Raw genomic sequence first — 11,465 nt, forward strand, 5'->3', positions numbered from 1 at the left:
GGGCAACGCATCCCAACGCAAAGCAGTTGTGCGTCCAAAAAGGTTCCCATCGCTACGACGTCACACCACGCCACGACACCGCTTCCAAAGGTCACACGAATTGCTCACTAACCATGCAGGCCCCTACTGTTTGAGAGCCAAGCCGATGGAGTTGAGGTAATGGCACCTCTTCCTGACCGACGTGCTAACCTCCACCATGCTCGATGTCTGTGCCGTATCGAAGAGCATTCTCATCCAGTCACCGGTACCGGCACCTCCACCGATACCATCAACGTCACCGTCACCGTCGCCGGTGGAGGCACTGCCTTCCTCATTGGGGGCTATGAACTCTTGCCATACCGGGGCGCTTTGCATCCTGAAAGGGTTAGGATCGAGTGTCCGAATGAAGCTGATCCAGTAACTCTGCATTAGCGGCACGATCCAAGCATTCGGTCCTCCTTGTCGATAACTCGGGGGGGCTGCGCCGTTCGTGTTTTCGGGGCCCCAGATCGCAGAGAGCTCGACCGTGTGCGGCACACCCAGCCCTTGACGGACCTGAGCAGCGTCGTGCACATTATACCAATAGTTCCAATTTCCTTGGACGCCGTAGCGGGAGTAAGCAGACGAGATGAACAGGTTCGGGCACATGTACCTCATGTCCCCGTACACGTTGGAGACTTGTCTCCACCATGAGCCAGAGTTGGGGAATTGTGGGCCTTTGTTTGGATAGAGTTGATTGATTTGTTGAAGCTGTTCGAAAGTCAAGTTGGGGAATTGATCGTGGAGGAATGTGTTGGATTGAGCAAGGCTGGATGTACTTCGAGGAGTGAAAACCGTTCCTCCGTTGGTGTCGTCGCCGAACAAGACAGGGATGCGGATAAAGTCGCCATTATCAAAGGCTACGTAGGTGTAGTTTTGAATCATCTCATTGTCGAGGACTGGGTTCCACATGTAAAGTGGTGGGTGTCGGGCACCTGGATAAGGCACGTTGTTGTTCTGCGCCTGGAGTTCTGCCGTGCTCTTGGACCGCAGACACGATAGGGTGTCATCCTTCATGGTTGAATCTTGACTTGTGGTGCGAGGCCCACAGCCCAGACGTTTCACAAAGTTGTCATATTGATATTGACTTTCCTGGACGGTTAGGATGGGCGCGAAGCTCACCGATTCGGCAGCAGCAGCGACAAATAATCCGTCGTCTCGACCACCGTATGCGGTTAAATGGTAGGCGACGGATGCGGCGCCCGCGGAATCTCCACCGAGCACAACATGCTTTGGATCTCCGCCGAACTGAGAAATGTACTTCTGCACCCATTCAAGTGCTTTGCGTTGGTCCTTTAGCCCGTTGTTTACGCTGGCAGATGCGGAGTCTTCGATCTCGCGGCTTGCAAGGAACCCGTATGGGCCAACCCGGTAATTAAAGGTCACGACGATGAGCCCATGGCCAGACGCGGTGATCAAGCTGCTGCCGTTGTAATTTGCATTTGAATTGAAGTTGAAGCCACCACCTTGGATGAAGAAATAGACCGGTAGTTTCGATGTGTCGGTTACGTGACTCGGAGCATAGACGTCGAGGAATAGACAGTCTTCGGAGAATCTTGGGTCGTGAGCGTTGCTGCCCGTTCCAATACAGATACCGCCGTGCTGGAGGCTGGTTAGTCATGGCTAAGTACCGAAGGGTTGAGCGGAAAGGAAGTCACCTTGTCAGCTACTTGGATACTACCGACGCCCGGAGGATCTTGGGGAGCAGCAAACCTCAAACTTCGCGTCGGCGGCGCGGCATATCGCATCCCGAGCCATTGAGTGACCCCGTTCGGAAGAGCTGTCCCTTTGTAAGACGCGTAGTCGAGGTGGACTAATGGATTGACGGCTAACACTGTCGCAAGACAGCAAAGCAAAAGAGCTGAGAGCATTGGAAGCTGTAAGTGAAGAGCTCAAAAGGTTGAGAAAGCTCGTCTGGGAGAGCTCGTCTTGGTTGAATAATATATATTTTCATAGAACCGGACCTTCCCAGCACTGGCGAGCGTTCAACTTGGTCGACTTTTCGTCCACAACTCAAACAAAAACTTCACAACTGGCGAAATCCCTTTCACACTCAGCCGAGTCTTCAATAGTGGTACTTTCAGGCGGCGAGATATTTTGTGACGCGAGGTGGCGAGGCGCGCAGCGTGAAAGAAGAGTAGTCCATGGTTTTTGCGCGGCCTTCGGGTATGGCAGCAAAGATGTTGATGATAGACAAAGCTCGCGGACATTGACTGCGGTATGAGGATGTCTTCCGTGTGCTGCAAGGGAAAAGCGATGTTTCGGTACACGCGGCCATTCCCGGTTTTGTCCAAGTTATGCGTCATCACAGGCCTTAATAGTGCGGCAAAAACAAGCTAACAGGCGAGCGCAGCGGGATATTTCCGGTGACCATTGAAAGTCGTAGAGGAGCTCGATGATATCTCCGAGAGAAAGGCCTTGTTTGGACGATAACTCTGTCGATGTGAAGAGGCTGGAAGCTGTATTGATATCACTGTGGCACAGCATCGGCAATTCCCGCCTTCACATTCTCCCAGTTGATCCCTCCAATGCTGTCGCCTTTCAGCCTGCTGAGGGCAGTAGAGTCGCTTGTTGATCTCCCGGTAATGATTCTCCTTACCATGAGCGAGTCCTTCGCGCCGGGCAGCTTGGATGCTGCACCGTCCAGTATGCAGCGCTCGAACCAGGCTTCCTCTTCCACAGTCAATGGCATCCCGACAAGAAGGGTTGCTCGCTCTGAACGAGAAGGGCTAGGGTTGTCCTGATGTACGGAAACAACAAGTTTCTCAAACAGCATTTTGTGTTTCGTTCCGCTTTGTCTTTGTGCAAAATAATATGCTTCCACCAGGCTGTTGGTCATGACCAACCCAAAATATGCTTCAAGAGCTGCCGGGTCTTCCAGTGGTGGAGACATAGCAACGTAGTACGCTGTCGCCAACGAAGGATCGCACTTGGGATGTCGCAACAATGTAAGGAGGATCTCATCGGTGAAGGTGGGTGTCAATGATGGGTCTGTGAGGTGTTCGAGGGCGCGAGAGAATTGACCATGATCGAGTTCCCACAAGCCAGCCACGAGAAGTTGCCATCTCCGGGGGAGGTATGTTCTCCGGGCAAAGTTTGAGTCGGAGTTGGGCAATTGGCGACAGTCTCGGAGCAAGTAGTAGAGAAGTGCGAGTTTTTGCTCATCGGGAGCCGTGGACTGGACGACCTTGGACCACAAATTGCGCAGATCCTGGTTTGACCGTGGTGGATAGTTATTCCTTGCAGCTGCCATTCGGTTAGTAACCCTGACTCATGTTGATATAAAGCTAGGTCTCACGTCGTGTAAGTCCAATCGTCCTCCAGATGCGGTCAAAGAATAGCTGGTCGCCGAACTCCTTGCGGTGTCTGATGATAGTCTCTACCGTTCTGGAGTCATAGGCATAGTCGGTCTTTGGCTGAAAGACTGCGTCAAAATCATGCCAGTTCAGCATCTTGAACGGTGGCAGCCGGGTTGACTGAATGCTTTACTGGGGGAAGTGAGTGATTGGTATCTCACAGGCACATCAATAGCCGAGTTTGGCTTGCTTGGGCAGCTGCGTTTTCCTTCGCGTGGATCGCGCAAGATCGCTGCACGCAAGGCGCAATCTCTCTCCGCACCATCACGTGGCATCACTACTCAGTAGGTTCCGTGTGTATTAGATAAGCGTCTTGGCGTCATTCTCCGACTCCACATCCGGTTCTCAGTTCATCTGGGGGGCTGGCAATTACCGAATCCTTCTTTAACCCTATCTTGCCTTATATCCGCGGCTGTCCTCCTCACCCTCCCGGTTTCTACTCCGTCCTATTCACCAGGTCTCGAACGCAGATCGCAGATGCCCAGACCTTAGAGTCTCTTGGGATGATTGGAGGCGAATCATATCACGACTATTGTCCCACAGCATGCCCGCATCCGGTGGATGGGAGACGAGAGACGAACCCCGCGTTATTGCATAATGTCAGTCTAGTAAGTCGACCTGAATGCTAACCTAGACTGAAATGAGGCCTGACCCGAGGTGAGATCCTGTTCCCTTACCCCGTCGTTTCTGTCCAGGGACGGAGTATATAAGGACGAATGACTCCTGCTTGGTGTCTCGCTCCCCCAAGCGCAAAACAAATCACATTGACTTCATATTTCGTCAAACCTCACAATGGGCTCCGAACGCTACCCTGTTCGGCACAAAGGCATCTACCACAACCTGCCAACTTTTGACCCATCCATCAAAGATCTTACTGCTATCGTCACTGGGGCCAATGGCATCTCCGGTTTTCATACGATGCGGGTGCTGCTCGATAGCCCCGGACGTTGGAGCAAAGTCTACGCCTTATCCCGTCGCCCGCCTCCCAAGGAAATGATGGCTCTGCTTCCAGAGTCTCAGCGGTCCCGCGTACAACATGTGGCCGTCGATTTCCTGGACGATCCACAAAAGATTGGTGACGCAATGACCTCAGCTGGGGTCAAAGCTGACTATGTCTTCTTCTACTCCTACTTGCAGCCCAAACCCCCTCCAGGAACTCCGGTATGGTCCAATGCCGATGAACTGGTGAAAGTGAACAGCGCGTTACTCGACAACTTCCTTCAAGCTCTCGCACTTTCCAAGATCATCCCTAAGCGGTTCGTGCTTCAAACTGGGGCCAAGAACTATGGGATCCATATTGGCCGTGGTCGCACGCCTGCTATCGAATCCGATCCGCAACCGGCTCACCTTGAACCGAACTTCTACTACCCACAAGAGAAATCACTTTTCGAATTTTGCAGAGCAAACAATACCTCATGGAACGTTATCCGTCCAGCTTGGATTCTTGGCGCGGTCAACAATGCCCAGATGAACGCCTTGCACCCTTTCGCCATTTATGCCGCAGTACAGGCTCAGAAGGGTGAGCCCTTATATTTCCCAGGAGACTGGGATACTTGGCAATTCGAGTGTCATCATTCTTCTGCTATGTTAACAGGGTATTTATCCGAGTGGGCAGCATTGGAGGACAAGTGCAAGAATGAAGCGTTCAATTCTCAGGACACAGGGCCGATCAGCTGGGACCGGTTCTACGAGGAGTTGGCTCGTTGGTTCGGCGTTGAGAAGGGTGTGCACCCCCCGGAAGAGGATCTGAGTAAGTTCAATGAGATCAAGGGAAGGGGTGGGAAAGATGCTCCAATGGGGTGAGTGAGCGGAGTCTAACTTGCCTTTTCGAGGCCGCTAATTCAGTCACAGCTACGGTCCTCCGCCGACCTTTCGGAGCCTATTTTCGTTTGTGACCTGGGGCTCAGAACCCGCAAATCAAGAAGCTTGGCAGCAGCTTATGAAGTCTTCCGGAGGGCAGTTGACCGATAACCCGTTCAGGGATCCCCAAGCGAGCTTTGAATTCGGGGACGCTGCTCTGATGAAGTTCGGCAGCTTGTGTATGAACAAGGCTCGCCGGTTGGGTTGGACAGGCTTCGTCGATACAATGGAGGCTCTTCACGAGATGTACTCCGAGATGGGCGATTTGGGGATGGTGCCTAGAATGAAGGTAGATGCAGCGAAACCTCTGGTGTAGGTTGGCCTATCAAGATTCTTCACCAGCCACAGAGGCACTAGCTATATTGCAGTTGAGATACCCTTCACCATCATCACAACTGTTTCCGATCTTCCACTAGCAGCCTCCTCAGGGTGTTGGGTTTGATCATCATCAAAAAGGACGTCTTCGGGAGTAGCATTCACTACTTGACCGATCTACCGAGGGCATCCCTCGGAAAAGCGTATGTAGCTTTACGTCGTCAAATCCACAAGGGAGCAAACAAATAAGAATGTTCTTGCCCAAACAGGGTTGGTTCTGCGTGGTCCAGATTCGGCGTCGGTAATACGTCCCGCCGATATGCCAAGCCACTAGTACTCTACTGGGTACATAGTCCACAATATCTTATCCTTGTCTGACCTCATATGGACTGTAGGTACAGTAGCTCGCTAGCTTAGCCTCTTTATGGTCTTTCACCATTGATCAAAGACCTATTACAGGGCAAACAGTTCCATGTCTCACACCTATATGGCCGTTACGTCGTTGAATGCCTGCGATCGGTGATGTTGAGCGCGATGACACTCCATCTGGCCGGTCCCCGATGTCTCTACTACCAGAACAAATTGTGAGATGTTGCGCTCAATGTGGCTGGCCATCGGAACTGCGGCCAAGAGAAGCCGACTTAGTCCACAATAGGTTATGATGATTCATCCTACCAACGCCTGCAAGGCAGCGCGCTCAGCACGCGCTCAGCACCTTGAAATGCCTGCAATAGAGCCCATCGGCGCCGAGCGCCTCGATTGTGACAATACAATTTGTGCGATCTACCGTGACAATCTGAGCGTGGATCCAAGAGTAGGAGAGGGTAAGATAACTGGGTCACAGCTGCCCATGTATGTGTACATATACATGCTGCGTTCAGACCCATCCCATCTCCCGTCTTCTGTTGCACATAGCCGTCAGTTCGTGCCAGTGCTGCATGAATTGGTCATGCCCGACTTGCTGATGATTTAATTCCATGCCGTCAGCACCATACTGTCGGTACAAGGGGATTGAAAGCGGTAGGGTAAATATAGGACATGCCACTCCTGCTCGAAGTCGGCATGTGATCTCTTCTTCTCCTCTATCTTCTCATCAACAGGCCATCCAATTGCCTGCCTCATATTTCCAACAATACCAGGACCGTCCGCCATAAACCCAGCACACCACTTTCACTTGATGGTTTTCCGCTTCCAAAAACTCCGCTACTCGATAGCCGTACAGAAATTCCGCAAACGGATAGCCGTGTCGTATCCATCAAATGCTGTGGTGAGCTGAAATCTCCACGAAATAAACTCGGAACACCACTGAAAAAAGTTCATCGCGAAGGAGTCGTATACTTCTGCTCTGGCTGTATTCCAAGAAGAGCTCGAAGTGGACGGGTCTGCAGCTAAGCGACTAGACGCGATAATCAGGGACCTGATTAGCCCGTATATCATATCAGATGGTGCCAACTCATGCCTGAATGACGGTCCAAATGTCGAGGTCATCGCTCAGTACATCCAGGGAGAACCTGAGTTCCATCCTCGACGAATCGAGATCTCTTTGTAAGATCCTTCGTATGTTTCAAAAACTCAGCTGTATCGTCTGGATAGACCTGGTCGTCTACGGCTTTGTCTACCACTGCAAAATACACGTAGATTTGGAGTTCAAGCTCTGGTGGGAGGTCCAGGAACCGAAAGCCTGATGGGTCCTCTCACTTCTTCCCCTTCGCTTCACTTTTGCCTGACTGTCTCGCTCTTTTCGCTGGCTTCTTCGCAGAGCTCAGTGGGATGCTAGAGCAGTTCTTTCGCTTCGGCATCATGAAATGGTAATGAAGATACAATGAAGACACGATCAAGCCCTAAGCGGGAGCAAAAATGGAGATGGGATACGTGGAAGACACAGCTGTTCTCGACGCCGCCACAAAGCTCTGATGCACAATTCCAAGTGCTCCAAGTCTGCAGGGGCAAGAAAGACTCTTTGGCAAATGTATCCGAAAAGGCTTTTGAAGAAAGGAAGAAGGGTGAGAACTCAAATAGGACAACTTGGAAGGTTGTTGTTGACGCTGAAGGGTCGAGTTTTGGATTTTCACTTGCTCAAAGGTTCGGATGCGGACTCGTCGCTCCCTCTTCCTACGGATGAGGATAAATAAAGAAAGTGCAATATGAAGGTATAAATACTTGAGAAGAGAGGGCGATCATATGTCTGGCCCGTCAAATAAGGAAAGAGTGAAAGCAATAGAGCTACTCCCAGAAGAAAGGCATGTGTGCAATCCGCACTCCCTGTCACAGAGCTTGCTGATGCAGTTTGAACTGAGCGACGTCTCGGCAGTCAGGTATAACTGGCTTTATGTTTTAAGGCCGCAAGGTAGTAGGCTGATTAAGAAAAGACAAGGATAGCGCGTCGGGGCGTACAGGTAGAGCATTACGGAGTACTCAGAATAGACTTGATGTTTGATGTCTACGTGGATACCACTATATCTGTCCTCGGCTGAAGCCAGAAAAAAATATCTTAACAATAAAAGGACATCCACCAGACTGGCTTCGCTCAACGTTGTCAGTTCAGAAGGGTGTGTTGAATGATCAAAAGGTTGTCCTCCGTTATTCAGTACGGGGACTACGGTAGACTATATAGACAGTACTGGGTGGCTGGGCTGTATCACGTGACTACCCAACCTTTTTAGTTTAACAGGGTGTTGGGTTGTCTGTAGAATCGACAAATAGAGTATCCATATAAACACCAAACTCGGGGGACCTGGAATGTTTCCCTTTTAGACCTTCAACAATCCTGTCTCACATCCTGAACATACACTGCGCGGGGCGTTCTTTGTCACTCCTGAGATGAAGGATGGATAGCTGACCTTTTTGCCAATCGCGATTCGGTTTTCAGCACATTTTGCAAACTCACATATGAATTCTCGACAGTGCTGCATGGACCTGTACATGCGTCATGGTATCCGGCTTTAAGACAAGGGCAACAACCAACCACCGGCATTCCATTCGGAACGAAGCGTGATGCAATTTGCTAAAACTCTGGTTGCATAGAGGGAACCAAGAATGGATGTGTATAGGAGGGCGGAAATCTTCGTTTTGTTGGAGAAAGGAGGGAGCGATATGGAGAATGTTGTTTTGATGCCGAATAGGATAGGTCAAACAATTGGGTTGGCCTTTGATACATCTAAACTGAGAGCTCTAACTTTGTGGATTTGGAGTCGCCTTCTCTGTTTCCCGTAGTTCTGACTCTTGAAAGAGCGGTCTGAAAATTTCATCGAGAGCTCGTTTAGCGAAGACCCGCGCCTGATCACGGGCGTAGAATTGGGCCATTATCCTGGTTAGAGACCACCGCTTCTGTAGTTGCAAGGTACGCCTTGAGATCAGGTGGTTCCATATCAAATAACATCGAACTGGGGAAACGGGTGATAAAAACTAGCCTAATACGGTAATTAGAGACCCACTCGCCCCGCCCCGCTAGTTATTAGACCCTTGGCATAGCTGATATTGCTTATGGGTTGAAGTGGTCAAACTTCACCGTATCAGCCAAATACGCAGTGAGATCCCCATTCTCGTCGAAATCCACCTTCGTCAAACCGTTTCCGATGAAATTGAAAGGGTTGTTGGTGTTGTAAACAAAGTCAAAATCTTCCCCACGCAACTCGCTGAGCATTTCTCTGAAGTGGTTCATACTGCCAGGGTAGATTGCCGTAATACCGGTGCGATATTCGTCAATTTTGCCTTTCTTATACCAAGAATCACAGTCCTCATTCCACGCTGTACGGCGGAGAATTTCCTGCAGGTAGATATTGTATGCCTCGACGCGTTCGTTCTTGACACACACGGATCTACAATCCTGTTAGTGATAGAATGAAGCGGAGCAGAGAATAACACTTACTTGATGTCCTCTGACGAGATCTTGAGAACCCATTTCAGAATGTAACTGGACACGAAGCCCATCGCAGAAAGAACAGGTCCATTTGCGATGGGGAAATTGGGTCCGCAGCCAATACTGAAATAATTCGGCATGTCCGGAGCACAGACACTGATGTAGCCGTCCACATTATCCTTCCATCTTTCTGAGAGAGTGATCCCACCCCGACCTCTCATCGTCCATGGTGGAATGCGGTTGTTGACAAACCCTGTGGCGAGAATGATGATGTCGTACGGGCGAAATGAGCCGTCGCAGTTGCGGATGCCATCCTCGGTGACAGTCTCTATTTTTGAGTCGACGAGTTCTGCGTTTGGAGCCTGCAAAGCCTCTAGATATTTATCTTCAGGGGTAAGTCGGCGGCACCAAGGCTGGTAGGAAGGCTTCAGGCGATTGACCAGCGCTGGGTCCCCGTGAAGGCGGTCGCTCATCCAGCGCTCGAGCTCCGCTCGAAATCCCTGCTTAGCCTCTTTACCAGTTTCATTGAAGACTAGTCGCATGAAAAGGCCGTTGTTGAAGCTTTCAATCATCTTCCTATACTTGAATAGATTTTTGGGGTTCTTGAACGATTCTACCTGCTCCGGAGAGTCTATTTCAAAGATTTAGTTTGCTGAGGGGAGGTTGTTCTACGGAGGATTTGACTTACATGCGAAGTTCCTGCCTTCAGGCGTAAATTGGTGAGCATAGCTCATCGAGATCCAGGTCGGTTTGCGAATGTAGTGTGTGACGGAAGCTGCATCTGGTTGCATTGCGCGAAACACCTGAATACCCGACGAGCCATTGCCGATCACACCAACTTTCTTGCCTTTCCAATCCAATGAATCGTCCCTAAAGCTCATGAGTAATTGTGGCGTAGGATGTTGAACAACTGGGCATACCAATTTCCAGTGTGAACGAGTTTGCCTTTGAAACTGCTGAGTCCCGGAATATTGGGCGTGAGCGGAGTGCTACGGAAAGAAATTATCAGAATCGGTCACAATGATAGCAAGAAAATCCATCGCGGAGCTCACCTCTGCGTTCCAGAAGCGCCGATCAAGATGTCACACTGGTCTTGTGAAATCACGCCCTCCGACTCAACTGTTGAGGGCCAGTCAGCTCTGCTCATCAGGACGCAAGGCACCAACCCGTCAAACTCCATTTCCCGATTACTTCGTCAAAATTAGCTTCAATCACATTTGTGTTGAATTTCATGAATCTTTCCAAATCGAATTTCTTGGTGGTTTCCAGGATGTATTCCTCAATTTCTGGCCCGGTCGCGAGGAAATTCTTCCAGTCATGTTTTGGATTAAAAGGGAGAGTGTAGACATGGATAGGGACATCGCATGTGAGCCCAGGGTAGTGATTTGCGAACCAGGTTCCTCCTGGGTGACTCTGGTCACAGTCAGTCACGGCGGCAACTCTCTGTCGCCCACTCCGGTCTGCAACGTACCTGCCGCTCGTAAATCTGAAAGCTGATAATGTCTTCGAGCTTCAACTCGTGCGCGACTTTATATGCTAGAGTGATTCCAGCGAAACCTGCGCCAATGCAAACAACCCGTAATTTTCGATTTTTGCGAAGATAGTCGGGATTTAATGGCACGCAATATGGTGAATACTGCGAGGTCATGGTTCTGAGTCAGAGCAAACGTGATAGAATGCGATGATAACAAGAAGGAGTATCAAGGGAGCACAGATGACGGAAATTTTCGAAGCTCAATACCGTATTTGAGGGCTTTTTGGACATTAACCTACAATGGGTGCTCGCGGGACTTATGAGCAGTTATGTTGATGACGGCCCCAGCACATGTCCCCACTCTCATGCAATGGCAAACGCGGGCAGAAAAGCGAGCCAGCATCGGCACATACACAAACTTCTGACTTAGAACCTATTCTGTCTGGTGGAGCGGGATGGGCTTGCGCAACTCGTAGGTGAAAGTAGAGAAGCGATGCGGCGGAAGTCGAGCGGAGGAGGATGTTGACAGCCGCCTCGACCAATGCGGCTAGCGCCAGCCTTTGAAAGCGGAGTCAATTCTCAC

The 11,465-nt window shown here is 50.4% G+C and overlaps 4 protein-coding genes across 4 annotated transcripts; 1 reads left to right on the forward strand and 3 right to left on the reverse strand.

Moving 5' to 3' along the window:
* Positions 1-123: 123 nt before the first annotated feature.
* On the reverse strand, positions 124-1,889 carry A1O5_03537 (uncharacterized protein; the record flags this gene model as incomplete). Its single annotated transcript, XM_007744148.1, has 3 exons — positions 124-254; positions 303-1,620; positions 1,677-1,889. The coding sequence occupies 3 exons, from the start codon at positions 1,887-1,889 to the stop codon at positions 124-126; spliced, it is 1,662 nt and encodes a 553-aa protein (XP_007742338.1).
* A 599-nt stretch (positions 1,890-2,488) lies between these two features.
* Positions 2,489-3,470, reverse strand: A1O5_03538 (uncharacterized protein; the record flags this gene model as incomplete). The annotated part of the gene is made up of 2 exons (XM_007744149.1): positions 2,489-3,264; positions 3,317-3,470. 2 exons carry the CDS (start codon positions 3,468-3,470, stop codon positions 2,489-2,491), a joined length of 930 nt encoding a protein of 309 aa, XP_007742339.1.
* A 696-nt stretch (positions 3,471-4,166) lies between these two features.
* Positions 4,167-5,550, forward strand: A1O5_03539 (uncharacterized protein; the record flags this gene model as incomplete). The annotated part of the gene is made up of 2 exons (XM_007744150.1): positions 4,167-5,173; positions 5,226-5,550. The coding sequence occupies 2 exons, from the start codon at positions 4,167-4,169 to the stop codon at positions 5,548-5,550; spliced, it is 1,332 nt and encodes a 443-aa protein (XP_007742340.1).
* A 3,480-nt stretch (positions 5,551-9,030) lies between these two features.
* On the reverse strand, positions 9,031-11,056 carry A1O5_03540 (uncharacterized protein; the record flags this gene model as incomplete). Its single annotated transcript, XM_007744151.1, has 7 exons — positions 9,031-9,367; positions 9,418-10,039; positions 10,097-10,278; positions 10,329-10,397; positions 10,461-10,527; positions 10,575-10,821; positions 10,880-11,056. The coding sequence occupies 7 exons, from the start codon at positions 11,054-11,056 to the stop codon at positions 9,031-9,033; spliced, it is 1,701 nt and encodes a 566-aa protein (XP_007742341.1).
* Positions 11,057-11,465: the final 409 nt, after the last annotated feature.

The sequence above is a fragment of the Cladophialophora psammophila genome (genome assembly GCF_000585535.1).
Source record: "Cladophialophora psammophila CBS 110553 chromosome Unknown aczJe-supercont1.4, whole genome shotgun sequence".
NCBI lineage: Eukaryota > Fungi > Ascomycota > Eurotiomycetes > Chaetothyriales > Herpotrichiellaceae > Cladophialophora > Cladophialophora psammophila.